We start from the raw sequence: 17897 nt of genomic DNA, 5'->3' as shown, positions 1-17897 counted from the left end.
GCCACTTGGAGCTGTCACTACTCTATGTGCTTGCACAAACCATCTGGGACCGTGGTTCAGAAATTGTAGCTTTGCTCTGTTTTTTCCTCCCCAAAGGAATAAAAAGTCAGTTTGCGTCTCAAGCTATTACTGTCTCTCCTGTTTTCTCAGAATTTTCTTTTCTCTTTATCTCGGCGTAAGTGTTCAAGAAATGATGCTTAACTCCTACTTCAAATTAAGTGGGATAAAATCAAAAAGTTCAATATTTTTCAATTCCATGTAAACATTAAGAGCAATTTTAAGGGCTGAATATTAATAAGCACTGGAAGGGCATACATTTTTAATGTAGCTGCTGCCCACATTTGAAATTAGGTCATTCAGATTTTCTTCTTACTGTTTATTCCAGCAGTAAATGTGTCACATGAAAGTAGAGTTCAAGACCAGTGTTTTATACTAATTAGAAGCAGACTGAAGGTTGTATTTGAAAGGCATAAAACTTTACTTCATTATTTTATCTCTAGTAGCTCTTGAAGAAGCTGGTAAACCTGGAAATGAAATAGAGGCACAACTGTGTGCTTTAAGATGTATTTTGTGATCTCTCCCAGTTGGAAACAAGACAGGAGTCTGTTTGCAAATGTTTGCAGTGTGCAGTTGGAGATGTGCCCAGATGGCACTATAAAACAGTAATTTTCACTGCAAAATTGGGGTCTGGGCAGGGGTTTGCATTGTTGTTGACTTATCCAAGGAGTTTTAAAGGTTAGTCAAAACAAAAGCTGATCTTTCAGATGGGATTGAAAATTAGTCTTTTTTCCTCTAAGATTATCTTTCATGCCAGATCTCTAAATAGGTGTATTTTGCAAAAGTAAAATTAAAATTTTTTAGAGCTTTTTTTTTTTTTTTTAATCTATACTTGCATCATTGTTTGCAAGATGCCAATTTCTGTGCTCTCAATAAGTAATGGAAATGCAGATCTAAATATTTCACAGCCAGTTATGGACAGCAATAAGTAACAGTAACTGAAAATGGTCTTGAAAGCTTACTGGTTACTAAGTCTTGCAAAGCTGCTTAAAAGTTGAAGTGTATATGAAGTTAACATGGGTTTCTTTAAGGATAAAAAATAATGGTTAACAGATTTTTGTAGCTGTCGGACTTTGAAGTGTAACATTGCTTTGTGTAAAGTGTGTTAAACTGTTACAAAAATAATCTAATTGCAATGTCATGTTTTATTTCAGCTCCAGCAATAAACCGATTCACCAGACGGGCATCAGGTAAGTTGAATCAAGTTGCATGTTTCATTGGTTTACGTAATAGTTGAAACATCATGCTGATGGTGGTTGTCATGTAAAACATAATATGACATTAGTCAGATTTCTTTAAAGATGACTGATTTAGGTTAACCTTAAATTTGTTACCTGGTTTACTGAAAAATGTAGCCATAAGCTTTTCTTTTTTCCTTTAAGGAAAATAATTTTAGTCCTAAGAGAATTGAACTTTGAAATCAAGAACATAATCTGATGCAAGGTTGCCTTGCTCACTTCATAGACAGCCTGCAACCACGATTTGGTGATCATCTATGCATAAGAAAATGTTCAACTGTGCTAGAAATCTCCCTGTGTTTTTCAGGAACGAGGTGGGTTGTGTGCATGATGTGTTGTTCTGCTGTGCAGAGCTGGCAGGTCTGCAGGAGGGAACATTGCCCTGGTGGTGGTGGTGTGCTAGGAGTGTGCCTGCCTAGCTGGGTGCTGATTTGTGAATTCTGCAAGTTAACTTGGTTTGTGCCAGCTCAGAGGGCTATTTACCTTATTACATGATGTGTAAGAGATCTCTCCAAAATATGTATCACTAATAATCAATAGTCTTGGCCTCTCTTTATTGTTCTGCTGTATCATAGCCTTTAGGCTTCATTTTTGAGGGCTTTTTCTCCTGAAACATGAGGCCAAGAATCTAAGTCTTACTTGTTTGAAATACTATTAGTCTGAAAGTGGGTGTAAAAGCCACCACTGAATGTAATTCAAGTCTTGACCCACTTGTGAGAGTCAGTGGAGTGGGAGATGTGAGCTGGTCCTAGTCACCTCAGTATGCTAAGTTTAAAACCTGACTATAAAACGCTTTCTGTTTTCAGCTGCAGAGCATTTCTGGTATATGTAATAAAGTTTGTATTCCACAATGCAGTAAGTCTAACCTCAATCAGATAATTCCTTGTTAATATAAAAACATCAGTGGAGATCCTAGGGATTATTAAGGAACTGTATAGGATGATGAAGGTTTGCATTTGCAGGATTGGTGCATAGCATACCTAGCACAAAGTAAGAAAATGTAATGAATTCCAAATGTTCCCATGTTTTAAGTAATGATAATACTTCACAGGGTACTGAGGCATGAAGTGAAATGAATTATTTGTTAACTAGCACTCAGTAACAGTGAGCAGGGCTTTCTGCAAATTACATTGTATGATTTAAGGGAGGTTTTACTGTGACTGATTGATAGCTGACTGTAATGAATGCAGTCCTTATAACAGATGTGTGATAAGATTTTGCATTTCAGTAAGAGAGTCTGATTGTTTGAAAACCCAATGCTTGCTCAGGAAAAAAAAATATATTGTTCCTTTAAAAGGAAATTAAAAACATGTTAGAAGCCTAAAATTTTTGCACAATTATTGAGAAAATAATTTCTATGGGCTATTAAAATTTGATATGTTTTCATCATGTTGTGAAGACATAAAATAGAGTTATCTTGCTGAGAATAATGAGTCAATTTCTATGGTATGGTGCAGATGTAAATCATGTGAATATACTCCAAGCTGGAACAAGGTCATGCTAAAGTCTACCATATGTACTATTTTAAGTTTCTCGCAGCTTTAATAATTAATTGTTTTTTAAACAAGAAAACCCATGAAAGGTGATATTTCTTACTTCTTAAATACTAAATTACTTCTGGAGAGGTACAGTACAATTAAGAAACCTGATTGATAAAATATAAAATTAAAAATATGAAACAGACTATGCTGATAGTGCAGACATTTTTACAGGGATGTTAGCAGTCCTAACCATATTTTTAGATACTTTAAAAAAATTGAATAACTGTTTGGGTACATTAAGGTAGTCGAGATACCTTGCAAGTAGAAAAGCCATATAGTAGTTGGTTGTTTTATGCTTTGTGGTTTAATAGCATTCTGTAATCAAAGTTTATTCTTATTTTTAGGAAATAAGAGGTTAACCAAATGAAATGCAGGGTTTTTCTCAAGTATGGATTTATCTTAATTTTAGGCTATTTAGTTAGGAGCTATTTTAAAATTTGAAATGTGCAAGATTGTTGATTCTTGAGTGGTTTTGAAGATTTGCTTCTGGTGAACATTGTTCCAAGTTAAAGACAAATACTCAGAGTGAGCTGTCGCAGGTGGTTTCATGTTGCATGTGATCTGGTGATACTGAGGACTCTGCCATTGTCACCCCTCAGCCCATAGGTTGTGTCTACTTCCCTTGCATAGATCTAGGAGTTGTGCTACCCGAGGGTGCATTGGTTGAAAGAAAATAGAAATACAGGAGGTTTTGGTGTGTTGGTTTTCATTGGGTCTCCAGCTGACCTGTGCTGTGGCTTCCAAATAGCTACATCTGAAAGAGGGGTAGGAGGGGCTGCCTGTAGCCAGCCATGGGATGGAGAAAGAGCTGAACTGCTGACCCTAGTGGGGCAAAACATCCAATATCTTCAGCAAAGACTTCTAGAGTGTTCTGCTAAAGGCTGCGTTTCGAGCTCTTGCAATTATAAGCAAGGAGATGCCAGAAGATGACACACATTTCTTCACAAAGAGCAATAATTCTCTGCAGTGAATGTCTTGATTTTGATATTTCGATTATTCTTTGGATATGCCTAGTATTTTACTTGGTGGCATAAGATATAGTTATTTTTCCTAAATGAACTAGAAATTAAGCAGACAGAATTTAATTGCTGAAGCACCTGCTGAAAATAATATAGTGAGGCATTTATTATTTAACAGCTGCTCCCGCTAACATGCTGTGAACGTATTAATATACTGCCATGGATATGTAGAGGATAAAGGCATAAGAAATCTAGAACTGATTAATTGTTCTTAAATTTTGGTTAAAATTTATTGAACTACCTGATTTAGTATCTCTTCTGTGTGTTTATGTGTAGGTGTGTATGTATGCAATGTGAGCTCTATACATAAATACATATATGCCAGAGACTGATGACATAGCTACTTAAGGGCTAGTTAATAATGCACTCTGTTGTTCTAGGCTATGCATGAAGAATAATAGTCATTGTAGTCTTAAACAGAGGAGTTTAGCAAGAGGAGATTAAAAATACCTTATAGAGTTGGAATGAACAATGAGACAGCTGCAAGTAGATAATCCTTAATTTTCTTAAAAAATCTCATGGAACTGAGATGAAGAGATGTAGAGGCAATCAAGAGACTTGGGTGGGCAGAAGGGGAGGCATGAAGAGGGAAGCAGCATGAAGTGGAAGAGAAAGCTGTAAATATGTTCATGAGGTGAAAAATGAGTGGAAATTCCTGAACAAGCTGAGGTAGCCAAGAGGTTCTCTCAATCAAATGGGGGAAAGAAGTAGCTTTATTTATTTGGCAACTTCTCCACAAAGCTGTAAACAAAAAGAATTTAAACATAGTAAATTGGCAGAGCACATCAGTAACGAATCTCTAGGGAGAAACTGACTTAGGTGTATCTGGAATAAACTTGCAATCAAGGAGATGGCACTATTGTGGAAAGAATAAAGGGAAGCAGAGAAGGTGAAAAGTTTCAGGTTTCTTAACTATGGATGTCACAAAGGACCTCTCCAAAGAAAAGAGAAAACCCTTTGTAAGTAAATTCATGCTTATGTTATACACCTCCTGCATCAGCCATCAATGTAAGTGAGGAAGAACCTCACATGACACTAGAGGAAATCTCTCTGCAACAATTTTTTTTTAATTTTATTTTTTTTATTTCAAAACTTTTTTAACTTGCGTTTGTTTAAATTGGAAGTGTTTTTTGTCACTACATATGCTACTAAGAACTGTCACTTTCAGGTACATGCCTGAATAGCTGACTAGGAAAGGCTGAGAAAGAAGGAAGCCATTTATTATGCCCTGTGAAAAGGATGTGTTTAATTCACTTAGCAGGTACTCAAATTCAGAAAATGTTTATATGTACACTTATATAATGTGGTAATTTCTGATAAAGAGGGGGCTGTGTTTAGTGGCCTGTCTTACTTCTTTTTCCTCTCTTTATGGAAGTACAGAAGTTTCTCTAAGAACCAAAACTGATTTTACTTAACTCTACAATTATTAGACATATAATGCATCAAGACTTTGAAGAGAAAGTAGGAGATGCAGCATTCTCTTTATTCTTAATTGCTTGAGATGCTCCAAAGCTGTGATAATTAAATTGTCTCACACAGAATGAGGTTCTTTTGAATTGGTAGAGAAGTGGTGTTGTTCACTTCTGCACAAGCCTTGCAAATATTTAAATATTTTCCAGCAAGCATATCTGTAGGTTAGAAATATTTTGTGTTAAACTGAGTCGGCAGAAAACATGTAATAGGAAACCTCTAACATTTTTAGTTGGTTTAGAATTTCCAGAAATAAGTGAATCTTTCAATCAAAACACACTGATTAATTTCTAAGCCACTCAAGCTAGTTGTGTTTATTGAAATACTACTTGCACAGAGTGCAACACTTAGTAAACAAGTTAGTGAGTCCTTTATAGCATCATTGTGTATAACAATGACATCAGTGGTGGGTAGCCTGTTAGACCTCCAAGCCCTGTGACTGCACAGCTGGGAGCAGGACAGTGCCATTTCATCAGACACTGGACACACACATGCAGACTTTGTCACCCACAGGTCTCATTACAGGGCTGTCCCTACAGTGTGACCAGCCCACAGGCCTTTCTGCCCGAGGTGGCTGCACCCTCACGTGGCAGTGGTGATGGGTGTTCTCAGCTCTCCCTCTCTGACGCACAGGGCTCACGCCTCTGCCTGGCATATGATAGATTCCTGCTTTTTGGCACGTGTTCAGATAGGAGGAGGGAGGTTCTGCACAGCCCTCATAAAAGGGAAAATCTGGGAGCAAGTTTGCTAGAACAATATGCCTATTCTTCATCTCATTCTTCATCTTTGCGCAAGGTGCCATTAGGAAGAAAGTGACAAGATAAAAGTTCCGGGCTTCATTATTCTGAACAGATGTGTGGACTGCAGATTATTCATGCCCGCAGTAGCATTTACATATATCACTGCTAGTTTTCAATTTAATGACTTCTACAGAAGATGTGACAACCTACTTAAGAAACACTGAGGAATTTTACTGAATTTAGACCATGGGAGTCCTGTTAGTGAAGGAATGGCTGATTACCTTCTGAAATCCTATGTATGGAACAACAGAGGTGATTAAATTCCACTCTTAAATATAAACTCATATTTGGGAAAAGCAAATCAATACTCTTAGCCAGAATAGTATATAGCCCTAGGAACAGTATTTCATTTGTAATTTCAGTCTGTTTAAATTATATTGAGATTTTCTTAAAGAGATTGGCACCCACTTTCCTGTGGCATGTTAAAAATTGCCAGAGAAAGGCAGCTAATTAAAATGAAGTGCTATTCCCTTTTATACAGTAAGGCAGAAGCTGGAATTGTACCAAAAATAATGATGAGGAATGAAGTAACTGTAAACTCTTCAAAATGCTCAGGTAGGAGTCAGTGTTTTTGTGGAAGCATATCAAGTCATAATGACAGAAGAATAAAGAGCTTGATTGATGAACCAGTAATTCCAGTGTAGTTCTTTAAGCAGAGTTACTGGTTTTACTTGTTTTGAGTGATGAACAACCCCCAAATTGAATTCAAGTGATGTTGGGTTCATCTTTGTTCTTCATTACATGCATGTAGTCAATCCATAATTTAAAATGCCCAATCCTTTATTTTTTGTGGTTTTGTTGTTGTTGTTGTTGTTGTTTTAATTAAGAGAGACATAGTCAGCAGACATAGAGTAATACCTAATACTAAAACCCAGTTAATCACTAAGGCTGCCATTGTAGCAGTGAGGAAAACTATAAGAAAAAGTGCTGTCAGAACTTTAGGGTGTGTATACATTGCATGACAGACAGTGAAGAAGTCACCTAAGCTCATGATAGCACATCAGCATGGAACATGGTGCCTTATTGGAGTTCACTGAAGCATAACATCTTATCTAAGTTCAGCCCACTGAAGGGATTGTTAGACTGTGCTGTCTTCCACCGGGCTGCAACTGTACATGGATGCAGAAATGTACCAGGCATTGTTGTGTGAGTGGACATCTCCTTCATCTGCCTCTTGCCTCTCTTGCAGGGGAGCCACCACTTCTGTTTCACATGGCTTTCCTATGCAGCTTTGCCTCTGCCACTATATTTTGTCATAGCAGCTGCCTCAATTGCTAATTGCTGAGAACATACTCCTTTTTTTTTGTGATTTTGCACAAATGCATCGTATAGCCTGTACTCTCCAGTCCTTACAGAGAATATTGTCTTTCCTTGTCATGGTCTGTCTCTCTTACAGTTACCATCATTGTAATACTTAAATGCTTCACAAACCTTGAGAAATTTCCCAACACCTATTTCCATTAATGAATGAGGACTATCTCAAGCTTATAGGAAGTGGAGCATCAATATTCAAGTGTGAATAGTTTTGCCTGCATCAGAAATTGAATGCCCTACATGAGATCGCTGTTTTCTTTCCATGAAGCACTCAGCATCATAGCTCCTACAGACTATAGCTGTAAATCAGGTGATTGTATCTCTTTGCCCTGTGGTATGTTTACACTGTATTTTTTTCAGTATGCAATCATATATTCCATCTGCTCTTGCAGGGTTATCCCATGGCCTGTGTCACAGGGAAGATGAGCCACCGAGTTTTCCCAAGAGTGGTCTCTGATACCAGGTGTTGCAGGAGCCAGTGGGTCTTGCCTCTGGACTGAACTTAGGGTGCTGTGTAACAATATGAGCATGGTGCACTGAGCTGGCTCCTGGGTCAGGGAGAGTTCTGTGCTTCAGTCTGCTCCTAGTCCTGCTGAAAACGTATGTAACTCTTGAGAAAGAAAAACAGATTTCAGCAGCCTGCCCCACTGTGTGAGGTCTGTGGAAAGTTAGCAAGAGAAGCTGTTCCCCATCATAGCCGTAACCAAGTGATCCAGCTCCCTTTCTTTAGTTTTTCTTGAGTGGCTTATTTGCTGTGTGCTTCACAAGTTCTGCTGCAAATGAGACAGTCTCAGAAACAAGAGTTTCATTTGCTCTCTCCAGTCTCATCTTATGTTTTCTGGGAACTTGAGAAAAGTTACTGTTAAAAAATGGTGCAATAACATGGGCCTAGGGATGCTTAGAGTGCATGCACATTTGCTTCCCAGTGCTAATCACTGTTTTTGTTCAGAATGGCTAATAAAATAACATCATGATGTTAAACTTGCAGTACTTGTTCCTGACTTCTTGTTACCTTGAGATTTGTTGCCTTTGATTCAGATCTGAAAAAGAGCTTGTGTGCTCAGAAACTTGTCTGCCTCCTTCCCAGTTCAGTTGTTTTAGCTGTTCTAGTGAAAGATTTTGCCTGTGAAAATTTGTTCTCTAGATTGAATTGCATCTATATCACAACTATTTCACACACCAGTGTATGGTTAGACAGTAGTATTCTTTTTTAAAAAAAAAACAATTTAGGCTATCTGTGCGTGACTTCTGGAACTTTTAAAGTGGTTAACTTTCAACATTCATTTATTCCTTTATTAAACCTTCAAAATCTGAAACACAGATTCTAGCAGGTTGTATCAAAGTGTTCCCTTGTATAGATCAGCAGAGGGTGAATATGAATTTTTCAGAGCCCATTTATGGAGCCAAGTTACATAAAAAGGCTAACTGCTGCAAATTGATTTCATGCTGGTTGTTAGAAGCAGCTATGATTAAGCTGTTTTGTCCTGACACTTTAATACTAAGCTTAGTAAAAGAAGAGGAGATTCAGCAGAGCCATACTATAAGGCAAAGGTTGAGATGTTGGAGCAAGGAAGGGGAAAATGCAAGAGAAAGGGAGAGGCAGTGGTGGGGATCAATATGTAAGCCTTGTGCTGTGCAATAGGTTGCTGTGGAGAGACCTATCAATATTTGTCTCAAGGACATGGCAGGGAAGGAAGGAAATAAACAAGCAGTGATTGGCCTAATTTTTACATGCACAAATATTTAGGCTACACTTTGGGGAAAGCTTTCTAACTAAACACTTAGTGGAGCAATAGACTAAACTACTCAGGAATATTGTGTTCTCTCTGAGGTTTTAAGGAATTCTGCAGGAATAGAAATGTTATTCATAGTGCACCAGTGCATAGGGATGATTTAGATGATTTCTTGAGTTTTCATCTTCATTTCTGTGTTATGTGCACATAATTCTAGACTGCATTTTATGGACTGACTAAAGTGTACAGAGTAATTATTTTTACATTGCACAATTCAGTAAAGCTAGATAGCAACCTCTTTAGAAAATAGGAGAGTTATAAATGTGGCTTAAGTTCACAAATTATTGCATATACCTCTTTATGGGAAATTGTAATTTTTCCTGCTGTGTTTGTATTGCCTTTGGAAAGTATTCTGCATATAGTTTTGTGTCAATAAAATTAATCATCGTCGCTTTTTCAGCTATTTGGGCTGATCTTGTTTCAGATATATGAAATATAAACCAGAGGTTGGTGTTGAAATAGGAATTAAATTTGTCTTAATGGGCCAGTGCCCTGTCAGTCTGATGAAGAGCTCAGATATTCTAGCAAGGTATAGAGCTGTTAGACTGACTTACAAATTCCTTTAAAATCACTTTATATATGTACCTAGTAAATAAGATGGGTACAGGAAAGTGCTACGGTAGAGCTGGTGTCTATATGCTAAGCCCTTCCCAAAGCCAGCATTCTGGACTCATCCGTACTGCCATTTGGGAATGTATTGTTTGGAACTGTGCCAGGGATCGTGCCAGAGCCTCTCCCCCTCTGCTTTCTTGGGTACTCAGGTTGGCGTAGTCTCCTGTTCTGCTTCAGACCAGATAGGGGTCTACCTGAGGAGCTAATTATTTTCCCCTCTTATTTTATACAGACCAGTATTTGGCACTCTTGTCCTTGGAATGCTTTAGTGTAGTATCTAATATTTCTTTCACAACTCAAAAAATGCATTATACACAAAGAGGATATCTTCTTGCTATGTAACTAAGCAGTAGTGAATACATTCCAGAGAAAACAGGTTTTTCAGACAAAACAGACTTTCTATCAAAGTAAATACAGAACTGAAGCCAAATGTTCATATTAATAACAATAAATATGGCTGTTATTTATCTGCAAGCAGTAGTTTGCACGTCAATGATTATTTAATAAATGTACTAAAATATCTTAATGAATGCTTTCAGATTGCAGTGAGTGCTGTGAACTAGTTGATATAAAAATTACAGATTATTCTCAGTTGTATTTTAGTTTTTAATTTTAAGTTTTTCAGATTACTAGTTCCTCAGTTGTCTCTGGTTAACATTTGACACACAAAAATTCTTCCTGTGTCTGACAACCTGTAGGTCATACTGTATTTTCTGTTTTAACTTGCTTCCAAGTTCACATTCACCATTGATAATCTCAGTGATCCCAATAACACCCTAGATTCTAAACATGACCAGAGAAGCTAATAATTTTCCAGTGCTTTTATCAGGTTGCTTATAACTTCTGATTTTGAAAGAAACACAATATGAAAGAAGTAGGAAGGATTTAAAAATTATCTTTGGAGCAGATATGTAATTATTTAGTATTCATTTAATAGTTCTGATTTTTCTTCTCTAAAATGCTTCAGTAACTGTGTCTATGATACTCTCAACCTTGTTTGCTGTGCTATTTTGTTCTTCAGCATTTGTATTTACATTAGGGAGGTGTGCTGCCTCCTCTGTAGGAGACAGAGCGTGAATCTGTAGGTTGTAGTTATCTGCTTACCACTTTTCCAAAACAATTCCATTCCATCTGTGTTTTCATGTGGTTTGACTTCCATGATATACAAGGTTTGTTCTAGAGAATAAGAGATGAACAAGACAAGGCATGTTTAACATAGTGAGTTGTTAAAAATGGAGTAACTATTTGTGGAACAAGTTTTCTTGTAGAACACAATCATACAAATGGCTTGGCCCTTGACCGTCAAGTTTGGCTTAGTATTGGGCAAGTACCGCTTCTTCTAGAGTCAAAGAAAGGGGAAAATTAGATATTTAAATGTCTTTGCTAAATACTGTGGTGTTTGAAACAGCAGATGCCATTTATGCACATTGTATAAAATGAACAGCAGCCTGATGTTTTGCTTCCTAAACACTCCATGTCGGTTCCGTATGTTTTGTAGGAAGCAACGATGCCTTGAGCTGTGGGGTGTACTTCTCAGTTGTTTAAACAAAATGTCCTTTGTCAAAGCACAAGCCCAAGGCTTTCTCACCATCAAACGCTCTCTATTTCCTGCACCCTCCCCCTTGCCTCCACATAATCCAATTCTACAATGTCTTTGCTTCATGTATCTCTATCATATGTCTCTCAGATCTGCTTCTCCAACATCTAGTTTGGAGGATATAGACAAGTTTAAAGCGTGGGAGGAAATATAGGATAAAGATAGCATCCTGAAAGCAGTGTTTGTTTTCTTGTCAGTGGGTCCTACAAGTTCCACCAAAGTCATTAATACTTCTGTGTTGGACATGCATATAAGTTTACCAGCCAAGCAGATTGGTATATCCCAGTAATAGTTTTGTTGCTAACTTGGAACCATATTTGCTTTTTTTTTAACACTAGGCAATGCTGGTTTTCTCATTTCAGATCTTGCTTTCTGTTCTAGATAAAGATAGGAATAGTCTTCTCTCTTGAAAACTCCTTGGAGATCTGATTTTTAGATCTAGTGTGTATGTATGCTTTCTCAAGTGGGCTTACTCAGAACTGTGCTAGGCAAGTCCCTATCACTGTCATACTATTATTATATACAGTGTTCTCACACTTGCAACCCTAGGTCTTTGCTCTTGGAGCATTAGATTTGTTTGGTTGTCTACAGAAGATAATGGAAGTGGCTGTGTGACCATTGTGTACAAACCACTGGGGCAGAGCGAAGCATCAAAAACTACCTTCCTTTTGTACTGTACATAGTTGAGTTTTAGCAGCATGAAATGACAGTGGAGCGTTGCAAGGCATATTGCAGTAGGGGACTAAAGGCATTCTTCTGAATCCCCTATTTTTACTCCCATTTACTCCCAGTTGAGAATTAGCTTGCTATTAAGGAATCTCCTTCACGGATTTTGAACTCAGGATTTCTCCCTCTTGTTCAATCTTACATTCACTGTTTAAGTCAGGAAGAGTTCTGCTCCCTGCTACTTGATCACATGGCAAATGGAGAAGAATCTGGCCATTGTATGGCAGTGGTGTTCACGTGTGTGTGTAAAGCTGGGTATATATGCATAGCTTGTTAGTACAAAACTTGTAAGAAAATTGTGGAAGGACTGAACATGAATTTGAAAATCTCTCCTATAATTTGAAAATTAAAGCTCTCTCCTAAGCTTTAATGTGTCTCTGAATAAACATAATAAATATTTGTCTTTCTTATGTCTGTCCTACCCAAAATATATCCCTTTTCTTCTTTAGGGGAAAATTAAACTTTAAAATATTAATTTTTTTTTTTGTATGAAAGCAATGCATCTTTTAGAGTCTTGTTTTTAAGCTAGTGATGTAGATCAACAACAAAAAGCTAAATTATTCCTGTTCTTGTTCTGATCAATATTTTGTGTGAAAGTGAGAATGATTGTTTTCTGGTATCATCACAATTATTGATAAGAATCATTATGAGCCTGCCAGAATAAAAAATTGCTATTTGCCACAGTCTATTAATGAAGAAAATTGTATATATATAAGTATTTATTACACGGTTAGAACAGGTAACAGAACTTGATAAAAAATTAAGAAAAAGGAACTTGTCAGAGGGATAAATTTGAAGTGGAGATTTTAAAGCCTTGCTTACTTTTCTTGTTAAATATCAGGCTACCTGGGAACACTGACTCTTTCCGCTCTCCATGCACAAGGAAATAATGAAAATGTGGAGATACAGTTTCAAATAACCAGTCAGATAGGAAGGACCCCATCAGCCTAATCTCAAAGTGTCAGTCAGCTTCTGAAGCCATCTTTCACTCTGAACATCAGCTACACAAAGTAACAAAACTGGGAGTTTTACCCTTAAAATTCCTGTGCATGTGGTCTAGTAAGTGACAAGGGCATCTTTCATTTTTTAAGGCACAAATTTCATGCCTACTTGTCAGCCTTGATCTATCCTGTTATCAAAGTCTGTGTTTTGGAAACATAGCTTTAGCATGGAGCACTGTAGCAAAAGTGTGTTTTGTGAGCTGGGACAACACTGAAAGGGAGGAGTGCTAAACAAGAGTTACTTTCTGGTCTCTCATATTCTTGCCAGGGAGCAACAGGAAGATAAAACTTTCTTTGTTGGGAACTGTTGTTTGGTAACTATTTGGGAACACTGGTTCTGGGTGGATCTAGAGCAGAGTACATCTACTGTTCCATTCATTCTTTTTTGGTTATTCTGTCACAGTAATATACGTTGGCATTGTGCAAAGATGGTCATGCAGGACACAATTTAAATTTTTCAGTTATTTTCTGTACTGAGAAAAGAGACACAAATCTTATTCTTTATTTTAAAAGAACCACCCAATTTATGCTAGCCATTTGGGAATAAATTCCTGGGAAACAGTCTTCTCCAGTTTGGGGTTTCGACAGAAATAGGTTAAGTCAAAGAATCAGCCATCAGCAGACAAAAACGTGTATGTGTGTATGTATTTATTTAAAACGTGGCAAAAAATGGCTCCCTGTATAAGGCTTACCTGCTGTCCTGTAGGATTTTTAGGCACATCTCATGGAGTTAATTGAATTTTCCAATGGCCAGTATGAAGGAATGCTTCAGGTGCAAGACAGTTAAGAAAAAAGAAATACACCTACTGTGAGGCTTAATTACACTGAAAAAGAGGAAATGCTAATCTAAAGGATCCTCCTGAGGTGTGCTCCTGGGATCAGTTTGTTGGCAAGTAACACCAGAGGGGAATATGAATTGTCATAAAGGTTGAGTAGTGCCCGGTGACACCAGTATGTTGGGGCACATTGGCAAAGACCATAGATTTTGCTAATGAAGTTTCTTGCTAGCACAAGTGAAACCGTGTAGGAGGGACAAGTATGGAGAGCCCCATACTTCATCTTCATAAGACCCATACGATGGGGTCTTATTAAACCAATCTAGTTGGTTTCTTCCATATGTTATCCAAGAAAATGTTCTGCTGGAAGAATGAGGAAGGAGAAGTGGTACAATTTTTATTTGGATTGCTCAAGAAATGCAATACACGTGTAAAGGACGGTGTGGAAAAAACCAAAAAGGGCTGTTGGAGAGCTGTGGTCTGGCAGTTGTAACAGTAGAAAAGCAGATACAAAGGGGAGGAACACAGTGTGACAGTAGCTGAGACACTGGGGTAGTAAGGGCCTAGAAGAGGAGAGTAGAAAGCCTACACTTGATCCAATCAAAAAGAAAGAGCCAAGAGAGGTTTAAATCCTTTGTGGTGTGCCCACCACCAAATGCCCAGCAGCAGCACTTGTTGGATATGAGACATCCTCATTTCCTGCACAGTGCACATTCCCATCTCTGCAGAGAACCTGGTCTCAAAGGGAAGATTAAAATGCAGGATGACATAAAATCTGAGCTGCATAAAGGAGTAAAGGCTGCCTGCTGCTAGAGAGTGGTTTGCTGCAGCCTGATGGAGGCATTAACTGTGTGTATGGCTCTGCTGATGCTCCGTGCTTGCTGATGCAGTCGTGCAGCTCATGGCATCCTCACACCTGACTTGGGATGCTAGTTGCTTAAGACCTCCTGAACGCAACTTGTCTGCTGAACCATCAAGAAACTGTGTAGATTTAAAGTTGGAAGTAAGAGGAATAAATTCATTCCTGTAGATGCTCTGGCCTCCACAAAGCTGGAACATGGTTGTCACCTGTCATAGAGCAAAAAGCTGTTCCCAACAAATTTACATGAAAAGCAGTTAATTGAATTCACAAGTACCTTTAGCTGGTCATAGCATCATAGAACTGTTTTAATTGGAAAAGACCTTTAAGATCATGAAGTCCAACTGTTAACCCAACCCTGCCAAGTCCACCACTAAGCCATGTCCCTAAGCACCACATCTACAAGTCTCCTAAAATACCTTCAGGGATCATGACCCACTGGAGATCATAAAAAAAATGTACATGGGGCTGTACACCAGATCACTGGGAATTAAAGCTTTGACTCTTATGATGTTATAGAGCAGCAGTATAAATTGTGTCTTGAATAAATAAAAAGTTAGAAATTAGATAATCTGTGTAGCTGTTTTCTAAATGGTTATAAATTGTGTGCCTGGAATGAGCTATGAGAGTGGCCTCTAAGGAAGAAGAAAATTTTAAAAAGCCACATTTATTGTTTTTTCTTTTTTACCCAGATTTGGAAATAGTGGGCTTGTGCCCTTCTACTGTGAGAGATAGTACATGGAACAGAGAGGTCTTAGTACATGGAACAGAGAGGTCTTGGTCCAGATTTATGGGCAGAGAGGAGTAAGAAGCCCATGGCAGTCTCAAAATGCTCTAGAGTGTGTCCGTGGACAAGAGGACCACATGAAGCAGAGAAAGCACTGATACGTGTGTACACACACACCTGAACTCACGTGTGCTCATGCACAGCTTTTGCCATATGTATGTTTCTTTTCTAAGGATAAAATAGTAAATCACACTGGTTTGGTCACTATGTGTGCACATGTACAAGCATGGCACATGACGTCTTATGTTTTCTAGCTTTTTAGTTTATGTAAATATAGTGGAATATTTACAGAGTTTGTAAGTGTTAGTGTAGAGACATGCTTTAAGTGGAGCATGGGGTATGTTCATTATTTTGTTAAAACAGAAATTAATTTTAAAAAAAATAATAAAAGATACAAGCCACTAAGTAATAGTATTTGCTAAATTCTCCTAAAAGCTATAATATGTTTCATCACACACTGTTGTTCATTCATGTATTCTTACTTTCCAAGTTGAATTGCTTACATGTTTTCTTTCTCTTCCTGTGGAATGCTAATTTTGTTGTCCTTAAAGTACTACTCTGTTTCATCTCATGTGGCAGGTAGTCTTGTACTTATTTTTTTATTTTATTTTTATTCAGTTTCTATTGTTTGTGTTACACTTTAAGTTTCTTCATTCTGAAAAGGCAGACAAGGTTTCAGGGGTGCTAACTGGGGCTCTGTGTCAGTTGCTGTGACAATAATTTACCAATTATATTTTACAGTATTTTGGTGATCCAGTTGAGGGGGAAGACACTTGAAATGGTGATATACTGCAGTGGCATTTACTTGAAATACTTGGTTGCAAATTTTTCTGGAGTGATTTGTTTTCATAAAAACGTAGAAGTTTATTGGGGTTTAGAATGTGTTTATTCTATTAAACAACTCCTTAGGTAACTGGACTTACATAATTATGGTTACTAAAAAGTGTTAGTGATACCTATGATTCTAACATACCCATACATTTCTGGAAAATAATTTTAGGTGTGTCTGTGACCATAATGTAATTCTTGTTTGGAGTCTGAGCTTAAGTTTTTTCAGTATCTGTGATATTTTCAAGGCTGAAGCAAAATTACTTTCTGTGTTATGTGATTTTAGTTTAATGACCATATAGGTGACAAACAGCTTTTAAAATGTTTATCTAAAAACACCACTTTAAGATTGAATTATTAAATAGAAAAACTTGTTTGCTGAAAGTTAAAACTGTTTTTTATCATTAATTTATTAAGCCTGTGTGTTGAGGACTAGGCCTGATTTTTAAAAAGTGCTAAGTATCTCATGAAGGTGCTCAGTTGGATGGAGACTGAGGTGGCAAGTGGTTGTATTGTGAAAGAGAGGGAGCAAATTTCAGGGGCATTTCTGTTCAGTTCACACTTTTCTTTTTCTTAATCAGAACACAGTGTGACTGATGGATCATTTTCAAAGACATTATTTATATGAGCTATTGGAATTGTGTCTATTTATAGGCAGGTTGCAATCACATCCAACTACTGGGTTTCTTAGTGCATTTATCATACAAGTGGTACCAGCAGGAACTCTGCATTTACATCCCCATGTTGCCATTTTTAATGAATACTCATATTAATGAAACTTCCTTGCATTGGTTTCATGGCTGCAAAGTTAAAACTACTGCTGTCCTTCCTTCTGAAGACAAAATCAACACAGTTTAATGATTAGATTATAAAATGGCATATTGACACAAGTGGGTAGAACATACGTCAGTGGCTTGACAGAAATTAATATAATGTAACCCTGGGCTGGTTGGATTAATGAAAACTCTTTGTTCCCAGCCATCTGGGATATGTGTTACACTCCTTTCTCTATTAAACAAATGTTTAGCATCAGAACTTTGGAGGTTTTTAGCCTACACTTTTGTGTTCAAAATTAAGTGGGAGTGGCAGGGCTATTGGTTTCTTTGTATTGTCCTTTTATTTTTGTGGAGGATCACATCTAATGGAGACTTACAGTTCCATTTTCCAGTTGAATTTTTGATCCTTTAGTTGAAAGACCCAAAAACATATCTTGGGAACTGTAAGCTCTTTTCTTTTACCTCTGGCACGAGCATTAGGAAATAAAAGTTAGAACGTTAATTTCTTCTTGCAGACAACAAAACTGGTGACTAGGGAACTTGCTTTTTAGGCTTTTCAGGCTCCTTTTTATTTTCTTTGCTTCTTTGAGTCATCCAATTTTATTCATACTATTTCTTTTGTGCTTGTCACAATATATAATTACAGTAATAAATATTACAAAAAAGATTGGCACAAAAGCCTGTAACTGTAATCCATTCACCA

At 37.4% G+C, this 17897-nt stretch overlaps 1 protein-coding gene across 1 annotated transcript in view; it reads left to right on the top strand.

Moving 5' to 3' along the window:
• PRKAR2B (protein kinase cAMP-dependent type II regulatory subunit beta) overlaps positions 1 to 17897 on the top strand; it is an 88178-nt gene that overhangs the window by 31684 nt on the left and 38597 nt on the right. The window contains exon 2 of the mRNA XM_051608239.1: positions 1212 to 1247. Within this exon, the coding sequence (XP_051464199.1) occupies positions 1212 to 1247 (36 nt within the window). The remainder of the gene's footprint in view (positions 1 to 1211; positions 1248 to 17897) is intronic.

This window comes from Apus apus, chromosome 1 (assembly GCF_020740795.1).
Source record: "Apus apus isolate bApuApu2 chromosome 1, bApuApu2.pri.cur, whole genome shotgun sequence".
Lineage (NCBI taxonomy): Eukaryota > Metazoa > Chordata > Aves > Apodiformes > Apodidae > Apus > Apus apus.
The sequence above is the reverse complement of the archived record's forward strand: the minus strand, read 5'-3'. Positions and strand labels throughout refer to the sequence as shown.